Here is a 13,227-nt window from a genome sequence, read left to right as displayed (position 1 = left end):
GGGTTTGAACTGCCAGCCTTCTGGTTAGCAGTCAAGTGCCTTAGGCATTAAGCTACCAGAGCTCCATGCGATCCTCAGCCTATATGACCATGAGACCAGAAGAACTAGATGGTGCCTGGCTACTACCACTCTCAACCACTTGGAGGAGCATTGGTGCAGGAGATCCTGGATAGAATGGGAGAACAATGTAGAACAAAACTCAAAATCATAAAAAAAAAAAGACCAGGTTTGCTGTTCTGATACAGCCTGGCGAGACCCCTGAGATTACGACCCCTGGCTACCCTTCAAATCTGGAACTGAACTCACTTCTTTGGCTTCCAGCCAAATAATAGACAACATATGGGTTGAACATTTACAGCCGTTAGATACAGTACTCAGAGCGACCAATCATGAGAGAACAGAAGGGCAGTGCTGGCATGGGGAGACAGTTCTAGGAACAAGTGTGCACAGGAGGGAAGGACACAGGGAAGAGGTAAGGATAGGGAGGAAGTTGGAAGAGAGCTGTCACACTGTGAGGAACATTACAGTCAATTTTATGAGCCAAAATGTGTATTAACTGCTGTATGGAAAACGAATTTGCGCTGTAAATCTTCACCCAAATCACCATAAAAATAATACTACTAATAATAATAAATCACAGAGTGACATCAAAGAAAGTTAATAAACTTCCTCACCAAAATAAAGAAGAAGAAAGTCATAAATATTTAGTAAATATTAAAATAGGAGCATCAAAGGAAATGATAAAAATAATTATAAACAAAATGAACTCAGCACAGAAAATTGCAACAAAGAAAATAGCACCACCACATACAAGCACCTAAAAAAATTACAATAAATTCATATTTGTCGATAATTACACTGAATGTAAATGGATGAAATATACCAATCAAGAGACAGAGAGTTGCAGCCTGGATAAGAAAACATGACCCATCAATATGCTTCTAACAAGAGATATACATTACACTCAAAGACAAAAACAGATTAAACATAAAAGCTGGGGAAAAAAAATTATCAAGCAAACAGCAATCAAGAAAGAGTAGGAGTGGCAATATTAATTTCTGATATAAACAGACTTTAAGACAAAAACCAGTGTAACAAAGAAGAAAATTATATAATGATTAAAGGATCAATTGAATAAGAGGACATAAACATAATGAATATCTATGTAACCAATGAAAGAGCCCCAAAATACATAAATCAGACCTTAACAGGACTGAAAAGAGAAACAGAAAACTGTACAATAATAATCTCACTACCATTGAGTTGTGCCTGACTCATAGCAACTCCTCCTTGGGTTTCTGAAGTAGCATCTCTATGGAAGTAGACTGCCCCATCTTTCCTCCAAGGAGTGGCTGGTGATTAGCAGAAGGGCAGTGGTTAGCACTACACCACTAGAGCTCCACAATAGTAATAAAACTCACCATCATTGAGTCTATTTTGACTCACAGCAACCCCTCCTTGGGTTTCCGAGGCAGTAGGAAGTAGATTGCCCAACCTTCCTTCCGAGGAGTAGCTGGTGAGTTTGAACCGCCAGTCTTCTGGTTAGCAGTCAAATGCCTTAGGCACTACACCACCAGAGCGCCACTATAATAATAACACTCACTGTCGCCGAGTCGATTTCAACTCATAGTGACCCTTCCTCCTTGGGTTTCCGAGGTGGTATCACTATGGAAGTAGATTGCCCAACCTTCCTTCCTAGGAGTGGCTGGTGGGTTTGCAACGCCAGCCTTCTGGTTAGCAGTAAAATACCTTAGCACTACGCCACGAAAGCTCAAACAATAATAAGAGATTATAATATAGTACTTTCAATGAAGGATATAACTACTAGAAAAAAACTCAATGAAGACAATGAGGAACTAAATAATACAAGCAGCCAATTTGACCTTACAGACATACACACAACACTTCACTCGGCAACAGCCCAATCTGCTTTCTTTTCCAGCACACATGGAACATTCTCCAGAATAGACCACATATTTTTTTCTTTGGCAGTAGTTATTCTTTTTTCCTTTTCTTTTCTTCCTTCCTTCCTTCCTTCCCTCCCTTCCTCCTTCCGTCCCCTCCCCTCCCTTCCTTCCTTCATTTATATATAGTCTCATGACATTGACTACAATTTACCACAATGCAACAGCTCCCCTCCCACTTCCTCCTGATAGTTACCTCTTCCCTGTGTCCATCTCTCCATGCACTCCTGCCCCCTGCGCTGTCTCCCTGTGCGTGAGCAGCCCTTCTTTCTCCCATGATTGTTCTCTCCAAGGAATGTATCATACTAACTACATCCCAGAAATTTTATAAGGGTACAATCTAATATGGATGTCACAACTTATTTTTTTATACGGAAAACTTATGCAGAGTAAGTTGTATAGTATGCAGAAACCTTAGCGTGGACTGGTAAGAGGTGATGAACAAACCCAGAAGGGCAATGTTTGAGGGAGTGACCACAAACTTACAAACTGACAGGTCATGGTAGTAGGAATCTTTATACTACAGAAATATGCGTAATAGGGTGAATGGAAGCCTCATGGTTTCAAGTGATCCTACCAAAATTGCATCAGGATCCTGGACAACACAGTGAAAAGTTGAGCTCATGGGAAAATACGCAGCCAATGTTTTACAAATATATGCCTAAAGCATTTGAATGCTAACCAGAAGACTTTATGGTTCAAACCCACCAGCCACCCCTCAGAAGGAAAACTGGGCAATCTACTTCCACCATGATACCGCCTCGGAAAACCAAAGAGGGGTCGCTATGAGTTGGATCCCACTTGACAGCAGTGAGTTTGGATTTTTAGTTTCATAAAGGCACAGGAAATCAGGGTAGGAGTTTTGTCTCCATGGGATAGTGTAGGCCAAATCCCGCTGTAGCAGAGTGGGCAAGGCAGTGTCCTGAACTATATGGCAAGACTCATTAAAACCCCACTTGATAGTCAGGTCCTAAAATTTATTTAAGGTTTGGTTAAAATAAATAAAATTGGGTGAGATTGACACTTTAGATTGCAGTTACTAAGAATCAGCTATTATCCAGAACTATAGCAAACACCAACCAACATATTGTTGTTGTTGTTATGTGCCGTCAAGTCAGACCCGACTCATAGCAACCCCTCCTTGGGTTTCTGACACATTATCATATAACCAACATATCATATAACCAACATATTACCAGTACTTAATTCATCTTCTGTATTTTAAAATCAAAGCAACAAAGGCTAAGAGATGTCATTAATAACAATGAAAATAATAATTTATATTTGAATAGATTATTCCCATTTAATAAATATCCTCTATATATTAGTCACTGTGAGAGTCACTTAACATGTAGAATCTCACTAAGTCCTCACAACACAAAGAAGTAATTATATATACAATTCACAGGTGGGAAAAAAGATCATGGAGGTTAAATAACCCACTAAGGTCAAAAATGTTCCAAATCACAGGGCTGGACAAGGCAAAATGTATTCAGTTCCTCTGCTCTCTTGCATGCAAAACCACTACTTCAAACTCATTTAATAACTCTTAAAAGGAATTATCATACAGTGGGGCAATAGTAGGTCCCTCACAATAGTGAAAAAAACAATTTTCTCACTATAGTCCCCCTGGGATCATTTATACAATCCCATAACATATATGGTAAGTAACAGTAGCATAAATGAGAAAACAGTCCTTTAACAATCCTCAGTTCCTATAATGCTGGTCACAGAAATGTTAACTCCTTGTAGGAAAAAAACTTTTAGCTGTCCCCAAATGTTGTTGTTGTTGTTGTTATGGGCCGTCGAGTCAGACCCAACTCATAGCGATCCCTCCTTGGGTTTCCGAGGCAGTATCACTATGGAAGTAGATTACCCAACCTTCCTTCCAAGGAGTGGCTGGTGGGTTTGAACCACCAACCTTCTGGTTAGCAGTCAAGTGCCTTAGGCAGTACGCTATCACAGCTCTTCCCCAAATACACTATACCAATAACCGCTCACTGCCATCAAGTTGATTCTAACTCACGGCAATCCTAGAGGACTGAGTAGACCTGCCCTCATAAGGTTTTCAAGCCTGTAAATCTTAACAGAAGTAGATTGCCTCATTTTCTCCCACGGAGCAGCTAATAGGTTCAAACATCTGACCTTTCTGGTTAGCTAGCAGCTGAATACTACTGTGCCAATAGAGCTCCTAAATACACTGTAAGAAAGAGCTAAGAGTATAAACATCAAATCCAAACTTCCTCAGACTGATTTATTTGCTTTTATTAATTAACGTGTGAAAAAGAAGGAGAAATTAATCAGAGTTGAACCTATAGGAGATTTGAAAACTTATTTGAGGCACAACAAGCAGGAAGATGGTGATGAAAGTAACTTTAATAGAAGATTATTACTACAACGTTCTTCTAAAGGAAAAAGATGGACAATGATGATTTCCGTGGTGGCACCAATGGGGGTAAGAACATTTACTGTGTGCATATTAAGTGTTAAGCACTCTACCAAACTCTTTATATGCATTATTTAAAACTCACAAGACTTAAAGACTATTATCCATCTCTTAAATAAATGATGGGAAGAAAAGAAGTGAGTGACCTGATAAGGGTGTTAAAACTAGTACGTGTACATGTCAGGGTTCAAATCAGGCCTGCCTACTCCAGAATCCAAATTCAGAAGTTACTTAGAGTGTCTCTGAATAATAATAGATGAGTTCACCTATTCAATATAAGCTCTATGCAAGCAATCAAATTTTCTATTTCAAGTTTCCCACTCCCTTACCTATGTCCCAATAAGGCACAGTCACTTGGTATACAATAGGTGAAAGATGAAAAGTGAATGCTCCTCAACAGAAGTCAAACAACTTAAAGTTGTTCTACTAAAACTTATCAAAATCTATAAATTTAAATGTCTAATATTTACTTTCCATAATATTAAATCTAAAACCATACGCTACATGATTTATTATGAAATGGAATATAATGAAACTTTCCCTGGAATAAAAAACCAAATTAAAACCATATATACTGACTCTTTTGTATCACCTGTCAATTCTGAAAGAGGCTAGTTTTGCAAGTAGTGGGGTCTGTATTCACATGCAATAAGAATTAAAATCATGATTCTTTCAAATTAGGACTCAGACATGTTATGTCTTCCTGAAGGAATATGTAATTAGTTCATTGTTAATTAACAGACAGTTCTAAATAAAAACGTATGCATGTTTTAAGCCTTTCACATCTGACCTAATTCCAAACTAAAAGAAAAAATATTTCCTGGACTTTTTGGGTTACAAAGTTGTTCTTATAAAAACGTTAACTAATGAAGCGGAATTTTCCTACTCCTTATGTATTTGTATCATATATGCTCTTAAATCACTCAAAAGCATAAAATAATCTTATTTCTAGAACTCAGAAAACTTAAACTTTGGAAAAACACATAAAAGATATGCCTCTCTTGCAATTCAAAAAAATTTACATACATACATACATACATATATACATATATATATATGCATATGCATTCATTATGTGAAGACTTATTTGAAGAATGTAAATTTTTTAATAAACACCAATTACTTCTCATGTGGGTAATGAAATGACTAAAAAATATCTTTAAAAACTCACCAAAAACAAAAACAAAAAAACAATTCTAGTTCATAAAGACCCACATTAAAGCTAAAGATGCGGAAATGCTAAGGCAGAAATAAATTTTTGTTTGTCAAAATAAATATTAAATATGGACTAAAATTAGCAACAAAAAACATTTCTAAAAACTAAACTCACTGCCGTCAAGTTGGTCCCAATTCATACCAACCCCTCTTTGGGTTTCTGAGACAGTAACTCTACGGAAATAGATTGCCCAATTTTCCTTCCGAAGAATGGCTGTTGGGTTTGAACCGCCAGCCTTCTGTCAGCAGTCAAATGCCTTAGGCACTAGCCTTTTTGGGAGAGTTCCCAAAAAGTAAATAGACTTGTTTTTAATTAACAACTGATACAAAAAACAAATCAATCCATTCAAAGAAAATAAAAGACAATCAACTGATTTATCTTCCCTCAATTCTACTTTGTATTTAAGCTAATTTTCTATTTGCCTAAGTAATGAGATGGATGTAATCAAATGTGCAAGGTGAGGACTCTAACAGGAACACAGAATATTTAGGTACTTGTACTGACCGGCTCAGAGTCATAGCAATAATCATCCCAGCTCTGTCTGAGGGGTTTCTTTGTTATCTGAAAGTAAGGCAGATTAGTTAAGTAGAAGTAATGGTTATCACGCTTCTCTAATCATCTTTCAGATGTAGTATGTAGGTCGCCTATTGTTATTCAAAGAAAGTTATTATGCATAGCAACATAAAACAAGAAAGAAGTATAAATATTCAGATTCTGGGAGAACATTTACTATTGCCCTCAACCATATATGCTATTGTTTAGTAACTCTGCTACTTATTGCTGAGTCCCATACCCTATAAATACTGGTATTGTAGCAAGAATACGTATGGTAAGTCCACTTATTAAGAAAAGATCTAGAAAACTGCAAGAAATCCTGATTTTCCCTAATACTAATGACAATCACCTTGTTTATGGGCCACCAGAATGGTGTATAAAATCAAGTATATAGTATCATATCAGAAACTGACTTTTTATCTTGAAATTCTCTGCACTTGACGGCACATAACAACAACTACTACTACATATTAATACAAAGAAAGATATGTTAGTTTAACTTAATACAAAAAGTTTCAAAATTAAGAAATGTCAATTAAACAGCATACTGACTATCTTGAGAAAAGTCCAAAATGTTACTTTTACAACCCTACATACGTATTAAAAATTTTAAGCCATCATCACAATGTCAATTTGTTTATAAAACATTCCTACGAATTTTTGTAATTATCATAAAAGGAATTTCTTCCCATAATCATTATATCTTGCCTCAAATAATCAAAAAATAAGGGTAAACAACCTACTATTTAAATGGCTTCCTGTTGTATCAATGCTATTAATATTGAATTTAAAACTTGATATGAGAAATACTACTAAAATTAGAGAAATCAATGTAATGAAAAATTGGAAGAATTACTCCTTATCCCATTGTACAAGTTATTAAAAAAAGAAAAAAGAAATTAGGAATTAACTTTGGGTTTCAAGAAAAGACCCAAATTCTCTAAGTGACTAGCCTTTTATGAACTTCATTCTGAACTTAAATTCATTAAATTTAAAAAGTCACACTCTAAGTCAATATCAACCATAATATGTAAAGATATATGAGTATGAGACTTAAAAACAATGCAAAATCCAGGTAAACCCTTGCAAAATTAATCATCGGTAACATTCAGCCCCCTGGGGTCTGGAAATAGTAAAAAATTTTGCAACAACTAAGCTATTTTTTTAATATGACAGTATCTATAAACACCTTATTACTTTCTTAAAGGATCTCACAAAGAACAAAAAGCTAATAAAATACTACTCACCTTTTAAAATTTAAATGAGGATAATAATATTTAAATAGAGTACCTGAATATAAAAAGTTTATATTCAAGAGCTAAAATTTAACAAAGCTCCAATTTCAAAATGCTTTTCATGAACTCTCACCTGATTGAGATAATGATATTCATCAGGTTGCTTAAGATGGAATGCTAATCTCTCTTCTTCACTTGCTCCTGCCAGGAGGTAATAGAACACATGATAATTCCTGTTGGAAACATTAAGAAATATGACATTATAATGAATGTGATCTGTTATTACCTTTTAAAATAAAAACATTAAGAAATAAAATATTTCTTTTTCTAATCTTTAATACAAATATGATAAATTCAATACTTAACTATTCCCACAAAATAGAACAAAGTTTTAGATGTTAAATAAAAAAAGGAGGGGCGACAGAAGCAAAAATGGCAACATTAAGAAATGTGAAAATTCTCTCTTCCATGCCAGCAATGAAAGAGCTGGCAATTTTGTTAGAATCAACTTTTTGAAAACTCTGGAAATTAACCAAAAACTTCCAGCAATGCAGAGAGTGTGTACTCAAGAAAAACAGCTGAATCCCATTATAAACAGCAAGATTTTGTGGCGTTGTAACTTGCCATATGTGATTTCCCTAAGAAGCTCTGAAGCATAGTACCTAAGGCATTTGACTGCTAACCAAAAGGCTGGCGGTTCAAACCCACCAGATGTTCTGCAGAAGAAAGATGGGGCAATCTACTTCCATAAAGATTTGCTGCCTCAGAAATCCAATGAGGGTTGCTATGAGTTGGAATCAACTCACAGGAGTGAGAGTTTGAGAGAGTATTTTGGGTATCGATTCCCTATTTTCCAGATCCATAGGAGCCTTGAAAACCAGCAGCCCTCAATTACAATGAAAACCAGGCAGGCATCAGAAGGGGTAAAATGGGCTTGAAGCTCATTCAAAGCTTCAGTCCCAGAAAACTGCAATTACTGAATTGTCCTTGGAAGAACTCCATTCCATTTGACATGACTCAGAGCTCCCTCAGTGTAAAAAACATCTATTTCCAAAGGGGATTTGTTAAAAACAATTATAGCCAATTGTTGAACATCATAGCTATCTGAAGCAGTGAATAAGAGTTGGGACAAACATGAAAATAACCAAAAATCGTAAAAGGAGGACTTCTGGTAAGATGGTGGACTAGACAGACAAGCTACACAGACCATCTTCAACACAGAAAAGAAAAACTAATTCACAGAGATACAGAAGATAATCCTGGACCCCTGAGCTTTGAAAGGAAGTATACAGAAGTGGATCAGGCACCAACTCGTGGAAAAAACCTGAACAAAAACAGTGAGTACAGAGATGGTCAGAGCAATGGACTGTCAGCTACTCTGACGGAACCAACAGCTTGAATATTTCCAAGTGGTGCTGGGACCTAAGAATTGACCTAAAGATCAAAATGACCTAAAGCCTGGTCCCCAAGGGCTGCAGGGAGGAAGGGAAACAGCAAAGAGGGATATAACCTGAGCTGTGGACTTTTGGCTGTCCTGAGGGCGCAGCCATTTTGATTGTTTTCTAGTGACAGACATTTTGGATATTTAAAGTGACCGAGGGTGCAGCCATTTTGAATGTTTGTAAGCGGTGGCCATTTTGGATTTTAAAGTGACAGCATTCTCATTCAGACTCCAGGGACCTAAGAATGGGCTCCACTTGCCAAAGGTGGCAGGGACATACTGGAGGTTGACAATGAGAAAGGAGACAAGTGGTGAAGGTATAAGTGCTGCCAATTAGCAAATAGAGGAGCACAATACTCTGCTTACACAGACAACATCCAAAGATAACAAAACTCGTAGGCAAGTCACTCCAACATACAATCACAAATTAAATATAAACACAAAAATATCACAATGCCTCATAGACAACAGAGCATCACAGTCCACACAAAGAAACAAGATAAACCAGGAGAAACAAGGGACCAGGATGCAGACCCAAAACACATCCCAGAAGAAGCAACAGCACTGAGACTCCTTAATAAGGAATTCATAAGAATTATATTTAGGTAACTTCAACAGATCGATAGACAGATCAAGGAAAACACTGACAAAATTGAGGAAAACCCTACAATGATTTTGAGAGATAATACAAGAACAAAATGACAAAATAAATGAAAAATAAGAAATGATACAAAATCTACACATAGAAATCCAGAAGATTAATACTAAATTTTCAGAAATAGATAACACATTGAAAGGGTAAAAGAGCAGAACTGAATCAATGGATGACAAAATTGGTGAGACTGAAGGCTAATACCTCAATACTTCTTTAGAAAGCTATCAATCAGAAAAAAAGGGCAAAAGAAAATGAAGAAAGCATAAGGTTCATGTGGGATACCATCAAAAGGAATAACCAACATGTAACTGGAACTCCAGAGAAAGAAGAGACAAATAAAACCAAAGAAAAAATTTTCAAAGATACACTGGAAGAGAATTTTCCTAGTATGATGAAAGATGACAATATATCCATTCAAGAAGTCCAATGAACCCCAAATAGGATAGACCCCAAAAGAAAATCACAAAGACATATCATCATCAAAGTCACCAAAACCAAAGACAAAGAAGAATCCTGAAAGCAGCATGGGAAAAACGAAAAGTTACCAACAAGTGGCAACCAATAAGATTTCTCAGCAGAAACCATGCAGGTGAGAAGACAATGAGATGGCATAAATAAAAGCCTGAAAGAGAAAAATTTCCAACCAAGAATTATATACCCAGCAAAATTGTCCCTCAAATATGATGGTGAAATTAGGACATTTCCACATAAGCAGAAATTAAGGGAATTTGTTTAAAACCAGGCCAACTTACATGACATGCTAAAGGGAGTCCTTTGGACAGAGAACCAACAGCCAACAACTGACCATTAACACACATGATGACATAACTCAGAAACCAACCCAGCTATGGAAGAATCCAAAGCAAATAAATAAGCCTACAAGACTGTAAACAGGGAACCAGAGACATTAATTGACAAATGAGGACAACTACAAACCAAAAAGAGGGAAAAAACTGTAGTTACAGAACTTCTAAATGGTAGGGAAGTCAAAACAACCAGAAGATATAACTGTTCTATACTTGGTAAGAAAATTATAAATCACAAGGTAACCTCAAAGAAAAATGATAAACCTTCACATCAAAATAAAAAAGAAGACTAGCACAAATATTCAGCAAATACTAAAACATAGCAACAAAGAAAGTGGTAACACGATTCATAAACAAAACAAGCTCAGCACAGAAAATTATATGGAACAAAGAAATCAACACAATAAAAAAGCACATAACAAAATGACAGCAACAAATTCATACTGCTCAATAATTACATATCTGATAAGGGATTTCTCTCTAGAATTCATAGAAAACTCCAACACCTCAACAACAAAAAGATTAACAACCCAATTAAAAAATGGGTAGAAGACATGAATAGACACTTGAACAAAGAGGATATTCAGGCGGCCAGCAAATGCATGAAGAAATGCTAACTATCATTAACCATCAGAGATGCAAATCAAAACAACAATGAGATACCATCTCACCCCAGCACTGATGGCAAAGTTCAGCAAGACGGAAAATTACAAATGCTGATAAGGATGTGGAGAGACTGGGACTCTCATACACTGCTGGTGGGATTGTCAAATGATACAACCACTGTGGGAAACAGTATGGCGATTCCTTAAAAAGCTGCTATTAGAAATAAAATTTAACCCAGCAATCCCATCAATAGGTATATATCCTAAAGAAGTGAGAACCAGGACAAGAACAAATATATGTACACCCATGTTCATGGGAGCACTATTTACAACAGCCAAAAGATGGAAACAATGTACATGCCCATCAACAGAAGAATGGATAACTAAACTATGGTACATATACACAATGGAATACTATGCCACACTAAGGAATAATATAGAATCTGCAAAACACCACATAACATGGACGAACTCAGAGGACATTATGATGAGTGAAATGAGTCAATCACAGAAGGACAAATACAGTATTCATTATTGTAAAAAGTCAAGGAAAGGTTTATATATGGAAGGAAACTTTCTTTGTTGGTTACCAGGGGCAGAAGGGTAACCTGCAAAAAAAAAAAAAAAAAAAATTACCTATGTCACTTTAGTTTTGTTTATTTCACTGTACATTAATTATATTTCAATAAAATGCATTTAGAAAAAGAATTGACACAATTCTCTTTTCAAAATTAAAAAAAAAAAAAGCTTAAAAGGAAAAGCTGGGGGGATGAGACTTCCATAGAATCTTTGAAAAGCTCCAGTACATTCCTGAGAATCTATAATGCCAGACAAATATGTAGGGCTGTTCATGTGCCCAGAGCTGTGTATACTAAGCAAAATCAAGGAAGGTCTTAAGCTCTCACTTCTGACAAACCTTGAGACTCCATGAAAGCAGAAAGTAAAGACTATGGTAGAGTTGTAAAATAACCAGCTGAATGTTGAAGGTGTGCTCAAAAGAAACACATAAAGCATCATAGAAAAGTCTACAAGACATACTGTTACGAGGCATATAAGGAAATCTCTGTCCATTATTGCCTGACAACTAAGATAACCAAACTAAGACTGACTTCAGAGGACACACATGACCAAGAATATAGACTTTACAGAATTGGCTGGACAGACACACGCGCACACACACACACACACACACACACAAACAGCAGCAGCAAAACAACCACCACAAGGCCCTGGGAGGGGAAAGAATCTCATTATCATCAGACTTACTACATTATATTACTCATAATTTCCAGTTTTCAACAAAATATTACACAACATGCAAGGAAACAAAAAAGTACAGCTCACACACAGGGGAAAAAAAAAAAAAAAGAAGAAGAAACTCTACCTGAAGAAGTCCAGATGCTGGACTTCCTATACAAAGAATACACATAAAACCACACACCTATTTTTTTCATTCTAAAAATTAAAAGAAATCCTATCTAAAGAGCCAAAGAAAAGCAATAAGACAATGTCTCACCAAATAAAGAGTATCAATAAAGATACAGATATTCTAAAAAATAATCAAACAGAAATTCAGTACTTGAAAAGTACAGTAACTAAAATTAGAGATGTGCAACAACAGATGTGAGCAGGCAGAAGTGAGCAGTCCTCAACACAAACAAGAGATCCTCGATAAGATGAACAGCTTATTTCAAATCAAGAACCATGTGAACCAGAAGGCAGTGAGATAATAAACATTAAGTGCTGACGGAAAAAATTTTCAACAACCCAGAATTTTGCATCCAGCAAAATTACTTATCAGAAATGAAGAAAAAATTCCTGTGGCTTCCAGCCAAATAAAAGATAGGCATATGAGCTGAACCTTTACATTACACAGACACACTACTTGGAGAGAACAATCATGGGAGAATAGAATGGCTATGTATGCACAGGGAGACAGCTTAGGGGACAGGAGTACATGGAGGGAAGGACACAGGGAAGAGGTATCCTTGGGGAGGAAGTTGAAGAGGAGCTGTTGCATTGTGGTAAACTGTAGTCAATGTCATGAGACAAAGTGTATGTGAGCTGCAGTACAGAAAGCGAATTTGCTCTGTGAACTTTCACCCGAATCACAATTAAAAAGAAATTAAAACATGCCCAGATAAATACTACGCAATCCTATGTAGAATCTGCAAACCAATGCATAACGTGGGTGAACTTGGAGGATGTTATGCTGAATGATGTAAGTCAATCACAGAAGGACAAATGTTGTATTAATCCACTACTGTAAAAACTCCAGGAAAAGTTTATACATGGAAGGAAACT

At 36.3% G+C, this 13,227-nt stretch overlaps 1 protein-coding gene across 1 annotated transcript in view; it reads right to left on the bottom strand.

Moving 5' to 3' along the window:
- Positions 1–13,227, bottom strand: part of MYO9A (myosin IXA) — a 441,307-nt gene that overhangs the window by 341,792 nt on the left and 86,288 nt on the right. The window contains exons 4-5 of the mRNA XM_042783070.1: positions 7,550–7,649; positions 6,131–6,187 (exon numbers count right to left, since the gene is read on the bottom strand). Of these exons, the coding sequence (XP_042639004.1) occupies positions 6,131–6,187; positions 7,550–7,649 (157 nt within the window). The remainder of the gene's footprint in view (positions 1–6,130; positions 6,188–7,549; positions 7,650–13,227) is intronic.

Source organism: Orycteropus afer, unplaced genomic scaffold (assembly GCF_000298275.1).
Source record: "Orycteropus afer afer isolate SDZICR_OR568_19922 unplaced genomic scaffold, OryAfe1.0 scaffold00015, whole genome shotgun sequence".
Classification (NCBI taxonomy): Eukaryota; Metazoa; Chordata; class Mammalia; order Tubulidentata; family Orycteropodidae; genus Orycteropus; species Orycteropus afer.
This window is presented reverse-complemented; position numbering and strand designations above follow the sequence as displayed.